The sequence below is a fragment of the Rattus rattus genome, chromosome 7 (assembly GCF_011064425.1).
Source record: "Rattus rattus isolate New Zealand chromosome 7, Rrattus_CSIRO_v1, whole genome shotgun sequence".
In the NCBI taxonomy this organism is placed as follows: Eukaryota; Metazoa; Chordata; class Mammalia; order Rodentia; family Muridae; genus Rattus; species Rattus rattus.
Genome location: NC_046160.1, coordinates 7852610 through 7871309, shown reverse-complemented (window position 1 = coordinate 7871309; position 18700 = coordinate 7852610). Strand labels below are relative to the sequence as shown.

The 18700-nt window shown below is 46.6% G+C and overlaps 2 protein-coding genes across 5 annotated transcripts in view; one reads left to right on the top strand and one right to left on the bottom strand.

Moving 5' to 3' along the window:
* The window catches only part of Slc3a1 (solute carrier family 3 member 1), a 33115-nt gene extending 31628 nt beyond the window's left edge, over nucleotides 1–1487 (top strand). Inside the window, exon 10 of the mRNA XM_032908745.1 lies at nucleotides 871–1487. Coding sequence (XP_032764636.1) covers nucleotides 871–1314 — 444 coding nt within the window. The 3' untranslated portion in view covers nucleotides 1315–1487. The remainder of the gene's footprint in view (nucleotides 1–870) is intronic.
* Nucleotides 1488–1852: 365 nt separating this feature from the next.
* Prepl (prolyl endopeptidase like) overlaps nucleotides 1853–18700 on the bottom strand; it is a 28800-nt gene continuing 11952 nt past the window's right edge. For all 4 annotated transcript variants that reach the window (XM_032908742.1, XM_032908740.1, XM_032908739.1 and 1 more), the window contains 11 exons: nucleotides 18336–18542; nucleotides 16409–16544; nucleotides 14493–14709; nucleotides 13830–14015; nucleotides 9970–10167; nucleotides 8305–8480; nucleotides 6484–6700; nucleotides 3368–3517; nucleotides 2885–3008; nucleotides 2321–2394; nucleotides 1853–2069 (listed from right to left, as the gene is read on the bottom strand). In XM_032908742.1, coding sequence (XP_032764633.1) covers nucleotides 1980–2069; nucleotides 2321–2394; nucleotides 2885–3008; nucleotides 3368–3517; nucleotides 6484–6700; nucleotides 8305–8480; nucleotides 9970–10167; nucleotides 13830–14015; nucleotides 14493–14709; nucleotides 16409–16544; nucleotides 18336–18542 — 1775 coding nt within the window. In that variant the 3' untranslated portion in view covers nucleotides 1853–1979. The remainder of the gene's footprint in view (nucleotides 2070–2320; nucleotides 2395–2884; nucleotides 3009–3367; nucleotides 3518–6483; nucleotides 6701–8304; nucleotides 8481–9969; nucleotides 10168–13829; nucleotides 14016–14492; nucleotides 14710–16408; nucleotides 16545–18335; nucleotides 18543–18700) is intronic.

Sequence of the window (18700 nt, the reverse complement as noted above, 5' to 3'; positions counted from 1 at the left end):
GTGAGCGGCCGCAGACGCTCGCAGACACAGACCAGGAACACTTCGTGCCTGATGATAGAATGAACATCTCTAAACATCCACGAGATAGTCAGTAAATACTCATTGTTAGGCATCTCCCGGGAAAGAACCACAATACCAAAGACAACAACAGCCCCACCCCAGAGACGAGGCTGGCAAGAGTGTCATGAGGAACATTACTGTTGATTTGGCAACGGCTACAAATCATTTGGCATTATGTATTGAATGTACATACGCTTAGACACAGCAATTATCTGTCTGATAATCTATCTTAAATAAATAATGTAGAAAGGAGGAGGGGTTGAGAACGTCCGAGACAGGTGATGCTTACAAGGAAGGGGACAGAAGGCAGGTGAACCCGGTCACAGGGTGTTGTGTGCCGGACAGTGTCACCTGTGGGGACGAGGTGACAGAAAGTGCTTATGAGAAAAGGAGTGGGAAAGCAGTGTCGTTAGGTAGGTTTGTGCAGCTGTAAAGTAGACCCACATCTTTAGGACACGAAAGCTACCTTTTACGGCCCAGCACAGAGAAAGCGAACACAGACTTGCTGACTTGCACTGCAGTGTGCAGGGTGCCATCTATCGCCAGTGATCTGAGATCCATGTCTGCTGAACCCAGGACCTCTGACCACAGTGCCCTCCGCGGTGTCCTACAGAGAGAACCAAGTCCAGGTCCCCTGTGGTGGTGGCTTTTTGCTTCCAGGCATCTGACTTGAGGATACACTATTTACAGACGCTTTACAATGGGGCAGTTATTTTAAAGGGCAAAGAAAGCAAGGTTTTTCTGGGGGGATGGGGTGGGGATAAGTCTTAAAGTAAAACATTTGTGTGAATATTCTTTTTAAAAAAACAGGTCCAAAAAACCCAGCCGAGCTCAGCACTGAGGCTCTATCAGGATCTGAGTCTACTCCATGCCAGAGAGCTGCTTCTCAGCAGAGGCTGGTTTTGCCTTTTGAGGGACGACAATCACTCTGTTGTGTACACCAGGGAGCTGGATGGCATAGATAAAGTCTTCCTTGTGGTTCTGAATTTTGGAGAATCATCAACTGTGCTAAATCTACAGGAAACCATTTCAGATGTTCCTACAAAACTGAGAATAAGATTAAGTACCAATCCAGCCTCCAAAGGCAGTGAAGTTGATACCCGTGCCCTTTTTCTGGAGAAGGGAGAGGGGCTCATCTTGGAACACAGAATGAAGACTCTCCTCCATCACCAGGAAGCTTTCAGAGACAAATGTTTTATTTCCAACCGTGCATGCTACTCCAGCGTGCTGGACCTTCTGTATAGCTCGTGCTAGGCAGCTCTGTAAGAGGTGGCCGCCCTGCATCTGGCATGCTTGCCGTCACACGTGCACAGGTCCTCAGGAATGGCACCAGCTCTTAGATATTTCTGTAGCACGAATGCATTGTTTTAGGTAAGATTCTCAAATGTTTGGAAGGACAATAAAATGTTTAAAAGATTACCCCCAAATGCTAAAGCATTTATGTATAAAGATGCTACTCTTTGCTTTAGAGTGGGGTTGTGGAAACTGCAAGATGACTGACTTACAGCCACGGAGCCGAAAACTATTCACTAGCAAAGAGGAAGGCCACTGAATTGTGGAATTCTGTTAAAAGACTGACTGAGAGGCCTGGCGCTCTCCTGCCCCGTCCTCTGGCTCCCTTCTCTACATCAGAAGGCGCATGGCTGGAGACGCTTGCCCAGAGTCATCTAGGGTGTGTGTGCTGGTGGGAACCTTCTCTGTATCAGCAGGCGCATGGCTGGAGACACTTGCCCAGGTTCATCCAGGGTGTGTGTGCTGGTGGGAAGAGTAGGAGTATGGACACGAAGCAAAATTACACAAAGAAACAACTTCTAAAACGTTATAGAATAACTTAAAAAACCCACTTTCGCTAAACCAAGTGGAAATAAGACTGATCACTATTTCCATTGTTTCCAGTCCCGGCTGAAGGCAGCGGCGTTTCAGACTTTTAGGTATTTCTTCAGAGCCTCGAAAGCATCAGTGCTGTCAAGTCCAAGTTCATCATACAGGAATTTCATCTGGGTTGTGATCTAAAAGAAACACACGTGAGGGTTAGACAGGACAGCTAGAACCCAGCCTGGCTCCCTAGTCTTCCTTTATGCGAGTGACCCTAACCCTGGAGTCTTTAACAGTAAGAACCAGCTGGTCCTTAGCAGAGAGCGCCCTCGCCTAAAAGAGCAGCTCGGGTACAGTGCCCTCCCCCTCCTTCATGCTCCTGGCCTGACATTTGGGAAGCAGCTCTCCCAGGAGCTCTGCAGCATACAGGAGATGGGTGACATACCTTTTTGTGAGAATCCTCAATCACATGGTTCCCTCCAGGCTGAATATCTAAAACAATGTTGGGGGGCTGATAGCCTGAAAGGATTAACACAAAAGCACTCAGATCTTCAGAAATCTGAGACCCGTCTCTCCACCCCTTTTGAGTACTTTACTCCAACAGCAAAGGCAGAAAGAATAAGGCCAGCAATGAAGCTATAGACAGCTGTGGGCCGCCACGTGGGTGCTGTGCGAATTCTCCAGCCCCAGAACAATTCTTAGCTAATGGAAATGAGTGACCATTCATTCCCGAGCAGCCGCAGACCATCTCAGTAACGGTTACCTAGATGAATCTGAGTAGCTTTCCCAAGTCACACTCAACACTGCCTTTGTGCCTTGAGTCCAGCTGTGCGCTTTATCCACCATTGTTCCTACCAAGGCAAGGCAGCCACAGCTGCGTGGACTTAGCTGGGTAGTGGAGGGACAGCTGGCCCTGCATTACAGGCCAATGGTTGGGTCTGTACAAGAAGCACGCTGTTGGCGGAGGGCAGTGCTGTTAGCCAGGGTCCCTGGTTAGGCAGCCTCCTACCTTCCCCTGCTCCCTTGCTGTGCTCTGCGACGGCCTCCTTAAGCTTCTCGGTGTAGTTCACGATTCCTTTCAGTGGCACTCGCTCGTCGTTTTCATACGCTGTGATATGAACTGAAGGGTAATGCTGGGAGAGAACAAAGTGCAGCCATGTTACTCCACCGTCCTCCCGGGAGAGCAGTGTTCCCAATGCTAGGACGTTCTCATCAGAACCTGTCCTCCAGGCCTCAGTAGGGTGCCTGCTACCCGTTACCTGGGACAGCCTTTTTCTGTCCAGAGAGACCATGACTTCATCTGACCCTATTAGACAGGACCATCTCTGAGCTGTGACACTGGGGCAGAAAGGAGTACGAGTGGACATGACACGGAAGAATGGCTAGGTGTCCTAAGAGGGGACAGCCTCAGAGCCCTCCAGCTCTGGCCTCAGCTTGGCGGGTGCCCCTTCGGTGGTCTTCTCCGGCCAGTGAGGGCAGTGCGGCTCCCTACCTGTGGCTTAATATTCTGGCACGGACAGTAGCGCTTTATGTAGTTCTTGTGTTTCTCATCAGACGAAGGGTTCCCCCACTCTTCCAACTCTTCCAGTGTCAGCGGAAGTGTGGTGTCCATCATGGTGTTGAGAACATCCAAGAAAGGGGCCTAGTCAAAGAAGGAGGAAGACCGACCATTGTATCACTCAATGGTTGGTAAAATGAGCGCCACAATAGCTTCCTGCATAAACACATATCCAGGTTGAAGGAAGACGGCCCAGTCTTCGTACACTGGTAATTCACAGACGGCTGAAGAACATTCAAACCCTTAGCAGACACTTACGTAACGCAGAGAACTTACCTTGTGACTTCAGTTTGTTTGCCTTTTCTCCTATTGTTACTTATACAAAATGAACAGCTCTGCATTCATTGGGACGGCTGCTAGAGTAAGACAACCCCACAACAGTCAGAAAATTTCAAGCTGGTGATGACAGTGAGAAGCTGTGCTATTTTCGCACTGTTGGCAAGTGTGCAAATCATAGTCACTGGCAAAAAGTATAGCAGTTCCCCAAAAACGAAGGTAAGCTTTCCTTTTGATCTAGTAACTCCTTCCTAGAGATGTACCCCAAAGAGCTGGAGGGGTCTTAAAGCAATACTAGGACGGTGAAGAAGCAAACCATGGTATGCGCACACAGACAAGAGTCTGGGCCTCTTGCAATGGACGCTATCAGGGTCAGCTAAGCGGATAAGCAGCATCAAGGAGTAAATCTGGCATGACGCCACATGAGGTGACTGCATGACATCACATGAGGTGACTGTGCGTGACGCCACATGAGGTGACTGCACGACATCACATGAGGTGACTGTGCGTGACGCCACATGAGGTGACTGTGTGTGACATCACATGAGGTGACTGTGCGTGACGCCACATGAGGTGACTGCACGACATCACATGAGGTGACTGTGCGTGACGCCACATGAGGTGACTGCACGACATCACGTGAGGTGACTGTGTGTGACATCACATGAGGTGACTGTGCGTGACGCCACATGAGGTGACTGTGTGTGATATCACATGAGGTGACTGTGTGTGACATCACATGAGGTGACTGTGTGTGACATCACATGAGGTGACTGTGTGTGATATCACATGAGGTGACTGTGTGTGACATCACATGAGGTGACTGTGTGTGACATCACATGAGGTGACTGTGTGTGACATCACATGAGGTGACTGCACGACATCACATGAGGTGACTGCACAACATCACATGAGGTGACTTTGGACACAGTGCAGAAGGAGGCCTTCCAGGGGTTGGGAGGGAGGGAATGGAGAGTGTTCAATACTATACGTGTTTCAGTTTTGAAAGATAAAAATTGAGATCTGGAGACTCGGTGCATAGCAGAGTAAATGTTTAACATCATCGAGCCATACACTAAGAGTAGTCAGGAGACTAGATTTTGCCTTTTCTGTGACTAGACAGTTTTAAAAGTGAGAAAAGCATCATCAGCACATAAACTCTGCCTCATCTGCTGGGATGTTACAATAAAGCTCACAGACAGTACTTTGGTAAGATTTAGAAAATATCCAAGAAAAAAGGAGAAAGGGCTCCAGAACTGCACGTGACACACACGCATACATGCATACAAAACACCCATACACATAATGTAGAAATAAGCTGAAACATTTAGTTAAAGGGACCCACCTTCCAGCTCGTGTTCTCTCTGGCTTTGTCCTGTACGGAGCATTAACTGAGTCTAGCTGTAATGCCGGCTGCCTAACGGGACGGCTTTCCTGATGTGCAAAGCTGCCAGCCTTGTAAGGAGGGCCCCTCTATTGCACAGAGGATGACCAAGGAGGATCTAATTCAGGTGAAGTGTATGTGTCCCCTGTTTTCAGAGGCAGCAATGGCAGTGTGAGGTGCTCTGTGATCACCAGTGGCAGCTCCGCTGGGCAGTTCCTGGCTCTGTCGCCTCTGGCACTGGTTCTCCACACACTCACCTAGTACTGCAGTAAACCCTTCCTGCTTCAGTTAGCCGTAATTCTGGGTCTTATAATCAATGACTTTGACTCATACATGACACTTGGTGTTGAATATTTAGGCTGTCCCTAATTCTTCACTGTTATGAGCAACTGAATTAAATATCCTTACAAATGTACTTCTGGCTATTTCTAATTTCTAAAAATTGTTAGCTGCATTTTGCTAATTTTTTTTCTTTTTTCTTTTTTTCGGAGCTGGGGACCGAACCCAGGGCCTTGTGCTTGCTAGGCAAGCGCTCTACCACTGAGCTAAATCCCCAACCCCGTTAGCTGCATTTTATATTGTGAGCGATTCTGTTATTATCTTTGTGTGAAGGTTTATTTCCTTTACAAAGGATATTAAAAAAAGATTTCTAGATAAAACTATTTAATATTTATTTAACTTACTACTCCTTACACACACACACACACACACACACACACACACACACACACACACACACACACGCACGCACCCTGAAAAGAGCTACCCTGAGCCACACAGCCATTGCTTTCCAGAGTATCTGGGCAGGAGACAGGAGAAGATGGGTGCTGCATAGTCTTGGAGAGCAGAAAAGACTGGAGGACATTTCCAGAGCTGAGAGCGCCTCAGAGGACAGGACCTAAAAGACCACCAAGAATGCAGTCTCTACAGCAGGAGAGGTGGTGCATATTGACTAAATCCTGGTGCTTAGGGGGCTGAGGTCAGAGGCTGTGAGTATGAAGCCAGACTGACTTGCTACACAGCAAAAACAAAACACACAAAATAAGGGAGTGTCTAAGAACAGAGACTTAGTCCCTAAGTCCAGAGTAAGCTGCAGCTGGGCAGGACGCTGTCACACGGACAAGCGCAGTGTGCAGACTCCCAGGACACCCCGCCAGACTCCTGGACTCAGGGCACATATGTACATTTCTAAATGTTCTCACAAACAGAAAAGGGTCACAGGGACAGCTATTAGTCTCTCAATGGAAATCCTGCAGAATCCATAAAAGTTGTTGTCAGGGAAGAGTACATAGTGGGATTGAGAGAATTCCACAGGTTCTCCCAGAGCCACTGTTCTGTTTAAACCTAAGCTCCACCGTTTCCCCTCTGAGCAGGGGCACAGGGTACTCACCTCCAGGGTCACTGCTCTCAGGAGCTCTGGCTTAGAATTACACAGTGCTCCCACAAGCACACCTCCAGCACTGAAAGCGCTCAGCGTTGTTAGGCTCGGCTGAGAAAAGCCCTGGCTGTGAAGCGTCTTAATGCAAGCCTCTAAGTCAGCAAGGCCATTGAGCTTTTTAGTTAGACGGCCATCGGCATGCCACTGGAGACCCAGCTCGCCACCACCCCTGTAGTGGAAGAAAACAAAAACGACACAGTGGGGGTCAGCAAACTGTTACAGGCTCGTGTGTGACACACGTGTGTGTGTGTGTGTGTGTGTGTGTGTGTGTGTGTGTCACAGGCTCGTGAGCAGCACTCAGCTCAGAACTGCCATCATGCTTTTAAAGGCTGGAGGAAACAGCAAGAAGGAATGTGCAACAGAGACTGAGTGGCCTGCCAAGCCCAAACCTGTACTGGAGGCCGTCACAGGAAACAAGCCACCCAAAAAAGCCAAACTATCAAGAGAGCCAAAACCTGACTCAACAAATATGCTCGACTGCTTACCGATGACAGCACAGGCTGCCGGAGAGCAGACCTTAAACACACACAAGTGCACCCTGGCTCAAGGAAGGCAAACCACAGCTCCAGGTGCGGTGGCTGCTGCTACAAACTTTGCCTAAGCAGAGGGAAGAGCTTAGGTCGCATGAGTCAGGAGCACTGGTGCATGGGAAGTGACCTGTAACTGAGTTGTGAAGGAAGAGGCTTCTGCAAGGGTAAGGAAGGGGAAACTGAGACCCAGATAAAATACAGCATGTGCTGGGACAGAGGGCGGACCATGCCATCCGAAGGCATGAGCCAGGGGATGCCAGACAGAAGCCAGTTCACAAGAATTTTACTAAGGAATTGGGCTTTGTCCTGGAGATAGGGAGGTGGAGAGGGTTCTAAGTGATAGCAGTGTCTTGAGAACAGCTAGAATAAAATGGAAATTGAATGGAGAAAAGAAGTTCAGCTGAAGGAGGCTCTGTAGGAGAAACCTCCTTTAGCCTGCAGTCACAGCACTCGAAGGCCCATGTGTTTGTGGCTACAAAGTAAGACCCTGTCATAAAAATTGTGAAAAAAGAACCCTGAAATCTGGAGAGTCATGGGAATAATAATGGCACTATCAAGGGCGAACACTACATCCATGCAAAGCCCCAAAATCCACTAAGGAATCTGCTATCTGAGTCAGGATCCTCAGGCTTAGGGATACATAAGTTCAAAACACACGTGAGAAGGTCAGATTTTGTTCCTTTTATACTTGCCTGCCTGCTTGCCTGCCTGCCTGCCTACTTTTTTTTTCTCTTTTGCTTGTTTGTTCTGGTTTTTTAGATAGGGTCTTACTATGTAGTCTTCAATAGAGGTCTACCTTTCTCTGCCTCTTGAGTGCTGGGATCAAAGGTGTGCCAACACACCTGCTCCCCTAACATACTGTGCATCCTCACGCCCGCTCCCCTAACGCACTGTGCATCCTCACGCCCGCTCCCCTAACGCACTGTGCATCCTCACGCCCGCTCCCCTAATGCACTGTGCATCCTCACGCCCGCTCCCCTAACGCACTGTGCATCCTCACACCCGCTCCCCTAACGCTCTGTGCATCCTCACGCCCGCTCCCCTAACGCACTGTGCATCCTCACGCCCGCTCCCCTAATGCACTGTGCATCCTCACGCCCGCTCCCCTAACGCACTGTGCATTCTCACACCCGCTCCCCTAACGCACTGTGCATCCTCACGCCTGGTCCCTTAGCACGCTGTTGTTCCAGCAATTGGCACAACGCTCTAGCACTCATCTGCTAGGAGAAACGTGGTGACTCACCTAACATGGCAATATGCTAAGATCCACCCATCATCCACCAAGACCCGCCTTTCAGGCCTGAAGTTCATCTTCAGATCCATTCCGTAAGCTCCATATACGTGCACCAAGAGAGGCTTCCTCTGCAAGTCCTCAGAATCTGTCTTGTGAAAAACCGTCATGGGCACTAGCTTTCCATCCTGGAAATGGAGAACCAGTAGCACATAAGGAAACAACCTTTGCTGTTTGTTTCTTCGCAGTCCTCAGGATCAGGGCATGTGCTAGGTAAGGCTCCATTCCCTACACGAGAGGAACTTTAAAATAGCTTAGCCCCAACTTTAGCTACCATGCAGTGCACTCCTGAGTGTGTCACTAACTGGAAGTGGGCACCAGCTCTGTGAGGTTCCAGCATCTGTACACAGAGCTGGCTTCCAACCACCTGCTGGTCTATAATCAGCTGTACAGCTAACTGTCGCTTGAACATTGGCACAGCTTCTCATAGTAGGAAAGTAACTTGAAAAGCGTTCTTCAGTGCCCAGAACTAAATTATTCCATTTGGGCCAAGACAAAATGCATATTTAGGTTGAGATTTTAGTATATCATTCTTCCTATGCCTAGGGATTCTTATCTTTGACTATTTACAAATGTGCTGATTAAAAAGTCCTACTGGCCTCATTTTCTGATCTTAGTAAATGTCAAGACGTGAGCTCTCAGACAGCCACCTGCATCTTTAAAGGCTTCTATAATTGTATTAATGTAATTTTTTTTTAAATTTATTTATTTAATGTATATGAGTACACTATCTCTGTCTTCAGACACACCAGAGGAGGGCATCGAGGGCATCGGATCTCATTACAGATGGTTGTGAGCCACCATGTGGTTGCTGGGATTTGAACTCAGGACCTCTGGAAGAGCAGTCAGTGCTCTTAACCACTGAGCCATCTCTCCAGCCCGTATTAATGTAATTTAAATTATTTACGTGTTTGGTCTGCATGTGTGTCTGCACCACATCACATGTGTAGTGCACATGGACACCAGAAGAGGGCGCCACACTCTCTGGGGCTGAGTTTCACATGACTAAGCTTCAATATGCAGGCACTAGGAAGAGAATATGGGTTTCCTCGCTGAAATAAACCCTTTCTCCTCTAAGTTGTTCATGGTTATACTGTGTTTTCTCATAGCAGTAGAGGCCCTAACTAAGGCAGAGGGGTCACCAAAGTACTGCCTGAGTAGGTAAGACCCCCGTAACACCTGTCCAATGTGCTCAACCTGCTTTCCTCTGTAGTTGTCAACGCGCAGGTAGTGACTGCTTGGGCCCCGGCACTGTGGCTGCCACAGTGAAGCCTCCTGAGGGCTGGCACTGTACTGCTCTAGGCTGCTCTACTCAGCTATGTCTGGCCTTTCCAAATGACTGCCATAACTGTACCAACTGTGCCTCTTTACTTCGTATTAATTCAACTTTAAAAGTCAAACATAAGCAAGTGAAATGAAAGGCTTAGCACTCTAGTCAGAGATTTTTAAAACCATGTTAAAGTTAAAAGAAAAAAAATCTATGTATTCCTAAAATCATCGGGACCTTCCATGGCGTAAGGGGTTTTCAGAAAATAGTGTCGATGTGACCCTGAAGCTGACGTCAGGCACGAGGCCCCTTCAGTATCCGGAGCTGAAGGCAGAGCTTACCACACCTACCTTGCTTTTGGCTTCTATGCGTAAAACGCGACTGGTCTTTGTGATCGGATCTTCGTGACCAGTTTCCTCAAACAGTTTGCCCTCTGCAAATTTGTATGTGTAATATTTTGGGGGTCTTATTGGGGAGCAAAGCTGGAAGGGACAGTTCTTCGGGTCAGAATTTGTATCCATTATGAATCCACAGGCCCAAGGAGGCAGCTGAAGGACAAAAGCCATTTTTACTGATTAATATTAAAGTTTCAAAGTCTGCTGCAGGCAAAATGATATGGACAGCTATTTTACTTTCTATTATTATATGATACATCATTTAAGAATTACTTCATTGTGACAACATGGATTTCAAGTATACAAATGAAATCTTATACAAATTACCACAGATAAAGAAAAGTGTAGGAAAGATGGTTTATCGCAGGTGTAGTTACGGGAAATTCCTTTTGACATGAGGTTTATTTGGGGACAGACACTTGGGTGATGAAATGACCAAATTGCTACGGATAAGAGCAAATGCGGCAGTAATGCAGGCCCAGCAGCAGCCCGTGCCCTGCTCTTACTGAAGTAAGACCCTCACGTGGACGTTCTGAATGATGTTCCCACCGGTCCTAGCCTGCTGCCTGGACAGTGGTGATGAGAGTTATTATCCCGGGGCTACCAGCGGGCTCAGCAGCACTAAAGCATTTACCGTTTGTTTCTAACTTTAGCTCCGAGGCTGACCATTGTGCAGAACAAAACCTTTCCAGGCACAATGACTCGGAGAGACTCAAAGCTATTATGCTCAAGATTCTTAACTTTAAGAAGAAAGGAAAGGAATCAAAATTTATTCTCTTAGAGCAGCAGGGTCCAGCGTCAAGCCTTCCTTTAACGCCCCACTTACAGCTTTTAAAGAAGCCTGGTAAGCAGGCCGACAGAGTGCTCGGAAGCACTGAAGTAAGAATGAGAAGAAAATTGCTTTTCTTTCCGAGTAATTGCAGAAAGAGCAAATTCCTTAGAAAATCAGAGGTCTTGGCCCAGCAACATCAGTGGCGGGCACTGCTGAAAAGGAGGAAGGGCTGTGGGCATCGAGAGGCCAGGCTTTCACCTGTAGAAGCCACAGCCAGGCAGCACTCTGCTCAGACACACTGCCCCCAATTAAGCTGGGGTCTCCTGTCAGGAAAACTAACAAGGACACACATGTACGGCAGATCCCATGGGAACGAGATACTGGGAGTCTGGTACAGAAACAGGACCAGGATTCCTTGGCCCACAGTTTGGCTAAGTTTCTTCTGCCTTTCAGTAAAACTTAACTATGACCTTGGAGAACATTGTTTTAGCTTTAGGACAACTGGGACCAACAAATCAAACTCTGGGTTTCTCCAAAGCCAAAGACCAAGGTCAAAGCTTTAATCCTAACAAGAACTGCTCCAAGGCTCTGGACTCTGAAGCACTTGTGCGGCTGATGCAGAAGTATTAGCTGTCTCAAGGGCATCTTACTGAGCTGAAATGCACTGAGAGAGGTTTGCCCTGGAAATAGACTCTGCTGCAAATAAAGCCGATGACAGCATACAGCAAACCCTTCCTGGGTTTGGGCGTGGGGGCGATGTATGGCTCAGTGGCTGAGTTCTCTAGTACGTTTAAGGCCCTGGGTTTGCCTCCTACTATTACAACAAACCGTCCTCAACTTATTTTTCAGGCATTACAATCAAATAGTCTTCTTCTGTGGAAAAATCAGAAAATACTAATGACATGGAGACCAATGATAAGTAAATACACAGAAAGTTTAATGCTTCTGTTGTGAGAGACTGTGTTTAGAAAGATCATCAGTCAAGTGTCCACTAGGTGTAGATGTTATAGACCCAAACTATCATTAACTCACACCGTGGTTACTGATTTATGTATGGCATGGGCTGTGGCTATTTACCAGTGCTGTCTAGCATCATACGATGATAAAATGACTTTTATGTAGCGTCTAGTGTGTACTAAAGCATTTGATCTTCTTTGATGATGACCTAAATCAATATTCAGGGTATAGCGGGGACTTACAGTTTGGAACAGGTCAGAGAGCAATAAGAGAAGTGCTAAGGCAGAAACTAGAGACGGCGCTCAGTGTGAAGTAGCGGGGGGGGGGGGAGGGGCACCTTCAAGTAAAAATACTTACGACAAATAAGAGAAGGTCATGCTTACTTAGAAGTCTCGTCTTAGGGGCTGGGATACAGCTCAGTGGTAGACTGCTTGCTTAGCACACACAAGGCCTTGGGTTTGAACCCAGCACCACATAAAACCAGATATAGTGGTCCATGCCGATAACTCCAGCGCTTAGGAGGCAGAGGCAGGGGAATTTCTGTGAGTTTGAGGCCAGACTCGTCTGCAGAGTGAGTTGTAGGATAGCTAGGGTTACACAGAAAAAAATTTGTCTTGGGACCCTTCTTTCCCTGCCCCAAAGCATTATACCTTAACTCTATCCTCCAGACTTGTATTCTGCATGAGCAAGATGAATTGGTCCCCTGAAGATACATGGACTTCAGCTTACCCATGTTTTTTTTTTTTTTTTTTTTTTTTCCCGACTTTTTTTTTTTTTTTTTTCGAGACTGGGGATCAACCCAGGGCCTTAAACTTGCTAGGCAAGCTCTACCACTGAGCCAAATCCCCAACCCCTAGCTTACCCATGTTTGAACGGTGCCCTCATTCTTGGATATGACAGGCTATTCTGCATATCAAATCCCTACCTATCCTGTTAAGTCTACTCTATTCTTTACAGAAGCTTTCCTAAGCAAGAACCCTACCCTTCCTTTGAGCTCTCCATCAGTTTGCTTTTGAAACCACTTATTTAAAAATAACTTACAATTAAGCATTGTATTTTGAAATTTGTCTAATAGCATAAAAACTTCATTCATTAAGGGCAGATATTTTACTCTGCTGTTTTCCCATTCCATGATCCCGTGGATGGTCACTGAACACTGCTTTGAAGTGGACAGTAAGGTTGCCATTCATTAATTTACCAGGTTTCTTTCTGAGGGCATAGGGCTGGAGAGATGGCTCAGTGGTTAGAGCACTGACTGCTCTTCCAAAGGTCCTGAGTTCAAATCCCAGCAACCACATGGTGGCTCACAACCATCTGTAATGAGATCTGGGGTCATCTTCTGGCCTGCAGGCCCACACACAGACAGAAAGCTGTATGGTGATGATAAATAAATAAATAATTAAAAAAAAAAAAAAAAAAAAAAGGGGTTGGGGATTTAGCTCAGTGGTTAGAGCGCTTGCCTAGGAAGCGCAAGGCCCTGGGTTCGGTCCCCAGCTCCGGAAAAAAAAAACCAAAAAAAAAAAAAAAAAAAAAAAAAGACTGTCTTTCTGAGGGCATTTGACTTGCTTTGGCAGCCAGACTGTTAATAGTTAGACAACATTATCATCCCTCCGTGTCATGGAGACCACTGACATCCAGTATGAAAGCAAGCAGGAATATACCCCTGGGTGAGAAAACTGGCAAAGAGAGGAGATGCAGATACGAGCGGACTATTGTCCTTCCAGGCTGTGGCCCCGGCAAGCAGCAGTCAGTGGCCGGGTACCAGCTACCACGCAGGCCTTGGTTATCGCTGCTCCTCAGACTGTAGAGATGGAAACCTGCCCGCAGCTAGGCAGAAAGACAGACACAATGACCCCAAACACAGTTTCCCAAGACCATCTGTAAGTCCACTGGTTTAAGTAAGACTGCATTTAAAACAAGGTCTGTTAAGTTGTTGTAAGATCTAGGTCTGATTTAAAAAAAAAAAAACTGGTATGCTAAAATCCACTTAAATTAAATTCCTTTTAAGAAAAGTGCACATTCAAATTTTGATGCTTACCAAGGTTACCTGTGTTTGTTGAGTCTTTCTATCTGAGGATAGACATACCTTTAGAGAGCGGACGGAGTCGTCAGCCAGACCAATCACATTAACATAGAGGAGATTGCTGTGTTTCAGGAACAGAACGCAGTGGTCCTTAAACATGTCCAAGTCTACAACCTTGGTGTTTCTCTTCATTGTGAAAAATAAATCCCAATTCATAATAGCAGGGGCGTCAGCTGCAGTCCGCATCAGCTGTGTGAAGGTTAGAGGACATGTAGGAGACAGAAGGCTAAGGCTGCAGAGCTCAGGGTGAGGTCACTGAGGAGTAGACCACACCAGCCGCCACTACTCTAGGATGAACTGAATCAGGGACAAAGTGTGACTGTCACAGTTTAGCCCAGAGAGTGTGGTGCCATGCTTAGCTGACAGCCAACCAGGGGACAACGGATACACTGGGACGCCTGCCTGAGACTGATCCAAACGCCATCTCACAATCGAGCTGAAGTGTGCTCTTCTAAGCTCAATCAAGTTTGGCTTATGAGACACGAACAGCATAGAATGCTTCACTTACTGATATTTTATGTACAGTTGTAGTAGAAAAAAAAGTTAGTTCCATGGGGAGGGAAATAATGGAAGGGAGGTGGGGCTTGTATAGCAAGGAGGCTGGTGGGGAAAGCTGACACTTTCAGGAGCCCATCCCAAACGGGAACAAGCAGGATCAAGAACTACCTTGAATTCTGTAGGTTCTCCAACATTAGTCAGGATGTACAATTCGTCATCTCGATGCTCAACATAGTAAAGCATCCCATGGATTCTCTTCTGAATGAGCATTGGTGGGTCCCACGGGCTCAGGCCGTCGATCAGCCACACCTCAGAAGTCGTCTTGTTCATGATATTCAGGGTGAGGAAACGACTGTCTTTTGTAAGATAGAGGAAAACAAAATAGCTGCAAAGAGAAAAAGCATCAAGTTCTTGCTTACAGGGAAGAAAGTTGAGTAGGAAGCGCAACTTACCCATTCTGGAATATCATTAGCTATGTAAGAGGTCGGGCTGAGATGGCTCACACAGATTTCCATTGTGTATTTATATATATGTGTGTATATACACACACACACACACACACACACACACACACACACACACACACACACACACACATTCCCATAGGTACAGTTAAGTAAGGGGTGCATTTAGAGGTAGGAAGGTCTGCATGCAGCTCCACTACACACTCTGAAGCCTCTGGAAACAACGGTGTCGTTTGGAATGGACGCCGCCATCCACAACCTCTCAGCCCCTCAGACGAAGTTACAATATACTAAAAACTGAACAAGAAAGGTTTGGGAAGGGCTAGATAGGTGACTCAGCAGCAGCTAAGAGCACTGCCACTCTTCCAGAGGACCTGGGTTCAATTCCCAGCACCCACATGGCAGCTCGCAGCTGTCTCTAGCTCCAGTTCTAGCGCAGCCAGCGTTTCTCTTCTGGCTTCTGTGGGTACTGGGCACACATGTGCTACACTGATGCATATGCAGGCAAAATGCCCATCCAATTAAAAAAATTGTTTATTCAAGTTCAATCTTACAAGCATCTATGAAGTAATTCTAAAGCTCCTTGCAGGAGGGGTAGGAGTTACTACTGGCTTTTTCTCTTCTTTCTCCCTTTCTCTCTCCTTCCTCCTCCCCCTCCTCCTCTGCCTCTTTAGCTTTCTTTTGGTTTTCAGAGACAGGGTTTCTCTGTGTAGCCCTGGCTATTCTGGAACTCTCTCTGTGTACCAAAGCTGGGCTCGAACTCACAGAGATCCGCCTGCCTCTGCCTTCCAAGTGCTGGGATTAAACACCCGTGCGCTCAGCTCTAATTCTCTTTCTTATTGGACCCAACATAAGAGAATCATCAGGTGGAGAGCTGAGCTGCTGTTACGTGCTTTCCGAGTCCCTACATCCGGCCTGTTTCCCTGGCATCTCTGGGCTCTGGACCCCAAGAGTCCTCAGAGACCAGTCATTGTCCTTGCTTTTTAAAGTCTAGACCTGTTCTTAGTGAACAGGATTTCTGCAGGGAAAAAAACCGTGTAACGGTAGCAGTGTGTGTGTGTGGAGGGTTGGGGGTGGGATGGCCAGTGACTATTCAGTGACTTAAAAATCAGATTGTTTTTTTTAGCATCTGCATAATACAGTTTTCTTAGAATGTATAGAATTTATGGCTCTAGAAATAGAAATATTTGAAAACAAAGAGTCAATTTTTTTTTTTTTTTTTTTTTTGGTTTTTTTTTTCGGAGCTGGGGACCGAACCCCGGGCCTTGCGCTTCCTAGGTAAGCACAAGAGTCAATATTTAAAATGCCCTTTAAGAATATATTAGCCAGCACTTTCCTAACCATGAATTTAAGAGACATTCTGCCATCAAAATGAAAACCTGTCTTTAAATAACCAACAAAGAAGTAGAGAAAACAAAGATGGTGGACCCTTGGCTGACAAGGGCTCTTTGTGGCCATATTTATAACTCTTTCATGATCAGGCATCCCAAATTGATACAATCTGGCAAACTCTATATTAGTTCTAGGAGGTAGAATGGTACAGAGGTAGTTCTCTCCATCCCAACAGTTCAGGTCAGGAGTGGGACGGGGAGGCACGGGGGCGGGGGCGGCGGCCGGCACCTGGGGTCTTTCTCTGTGTAGAACCGCTCATTGCGTCTGTTGTCACCAAACGTGGCTCGGTACACATCGTGACAGCGGAGGTTCCTCTGGAAGGTGTAGAATAAGACATCTTCATCTTCTTCATCCTTCACCCATTCTGAAAGGCAGGAAGGAAAGGAAGTAAGACACAGCTGCCCGTGTGGCTTAAGATGGCGTAGTGCTCAAGTGCGGGATGCCAAGGGTAGAGCCGGTAGCTGATCTGCGCATCTGCGCACTGCGGAAGCTTCGTGGAACACAACCCGAGTTCAGATACAACCCAGAGGGCACATAAAAGCTGCGGCACTGTCGCAGGTTTTCCCTTACCAAGTCCCCACCACTCAAGCTCCTAAACAAGACCCCTGACTCAGTGGTAAGGGAAAGGATCAGAAAAGTCACATTTGCTCTTGGGAGATGGCTGCTTAACTCTGAAGAAATACCCATCAATTTCTCTTCACTCTGTGTTCAATGTCTGCTTCCAGTGGACTAGAACAGCTCAAACTACCAAAAGCATTCTAACATGGTCCTTCCTTTCAGCAGCTACCTGGCTGGTTGTCACCGTGGGTGAGCACTATACAATACACACTGACCTTAGCGGTTTGATGCACAAATGCTATCTGTCTGGGGAGAAATATGGGTACCCGAGACTGAGTCCCTAGCACCCACATGAAAAGCTGTGCATGGCTGAAATCCCAGGAACGGGGGCTAAGAGATGATCACAAGGGCTTGCTGGCTAGTCAGTCCCCTCAGCCAAAATGGGGAGCTTCTGGTTCAGTGATCGAATCTGTCGCAAAGGACAGTGGCACAGCATAATAAAGGAAGACAGCCAATTCCTATCCCAGCCTTCAGAGAAGCAGGCATGTACACTTGTACACTCACATGTATGTAACACAGATACCACAGACACACACACACACACACACACACACACACACACACACACACACAGAGGATGATTTGCACATACAAAAGAATATATTAGGTAGATTATAATTTCAGTTTTCAATATAATACAAAGGATCTAATTAAGCAATTCAGAAAATAATGGCAATGTAATATAGGCAATGATGATAAATGATAAAATTTAAAGCTAGATCAATACTAAAAATGTCAGTTTCTATTGATGTCAGCTAATATGTTCCAGTTTCGAGGAGTGATTTTGAGTCATGTACTATATTAGATATCCATGATGAAAAAATAAATATAAAAACAAAAATAACAATAAAAATAATCCAAATTCAAGGTTGAATAAAATACCAAGAAGCAAAATCTGTAAAACTTCAGTCTGCATAATAAACTGGCCAAGAATTACTATATATTAGAATGCACATGGAGGACTTAGATTAGAAGTGGCTTAAAAACAGGAGCCCTACTTTATTTAAAATGTGTTTTGCATATTATCTGAAGTGTGTGTGACTGTAGTGATGTCTGTGTCCTAGTGCAGGTGTGGAGGTGCGAGGACAGCTTTCATGAGTGTTGGGGCTGACGTCAGTTCATCAGGCTTGTGTGGAAAGTGCTTTGACCTGCAAAGCCTCTTGACAGCTCATGAAATATTTATTTTTAATTATGCATATGGTGTGTCTCCATGTGGGTCTCTGTTGGATCCCCCAGGAGTTAAGAGCTACAGGTGGATCTGGGTTGCCCAGCACGGACACTGAAAACTGACCACGGGTCCTCTACAAGAATAGCAGACATGCTCTTAGCCACTGAGCCACCTCTCCAGTCCCCCGTGAACCCAGTGGTGCAGTAACTCACTTAGAGCCACAGTTAAAGGAGGGAGCATTCTGTAAGAAGAACACCACAGGAAGACAGCAGCCCAGAGGGAAACAGACCTGGCCCTGATACCATTCCCTTCGCTACCCCATGTGAGCAGCTCCCTACGGCTGTCTTCCCAGACTACTTGGTGGCTTACCAAAGCTGGACACGTTGGGGAAAGAGGCTTCCATGGCAGGCTGGTCGCTGAGCTTCACCACTATGCAGGTGGAGGTTTCAGAATCCTCCGTCCTTATCTTAGCAGCCACGTACTTCTCGTCAGGAGCAACGCGGATGCAATCGATGAAGGGCTGCTCCAGTTTAAGTTCTTCCAGGTTGAATAAAACTTCATAATTATCACTGTCAGCTGCATAGGGGGGTGGGGAAGAGAGAACTCCACAACATATCCTTGTAATTCATTTTAAACTATATCTTAACGTGTTAAATTGACATTCTCTGAGGTCACAGACTGATGTCCTTCTACAATTATTAAAAATATTTTATTCAATATTATTCTATGTATCA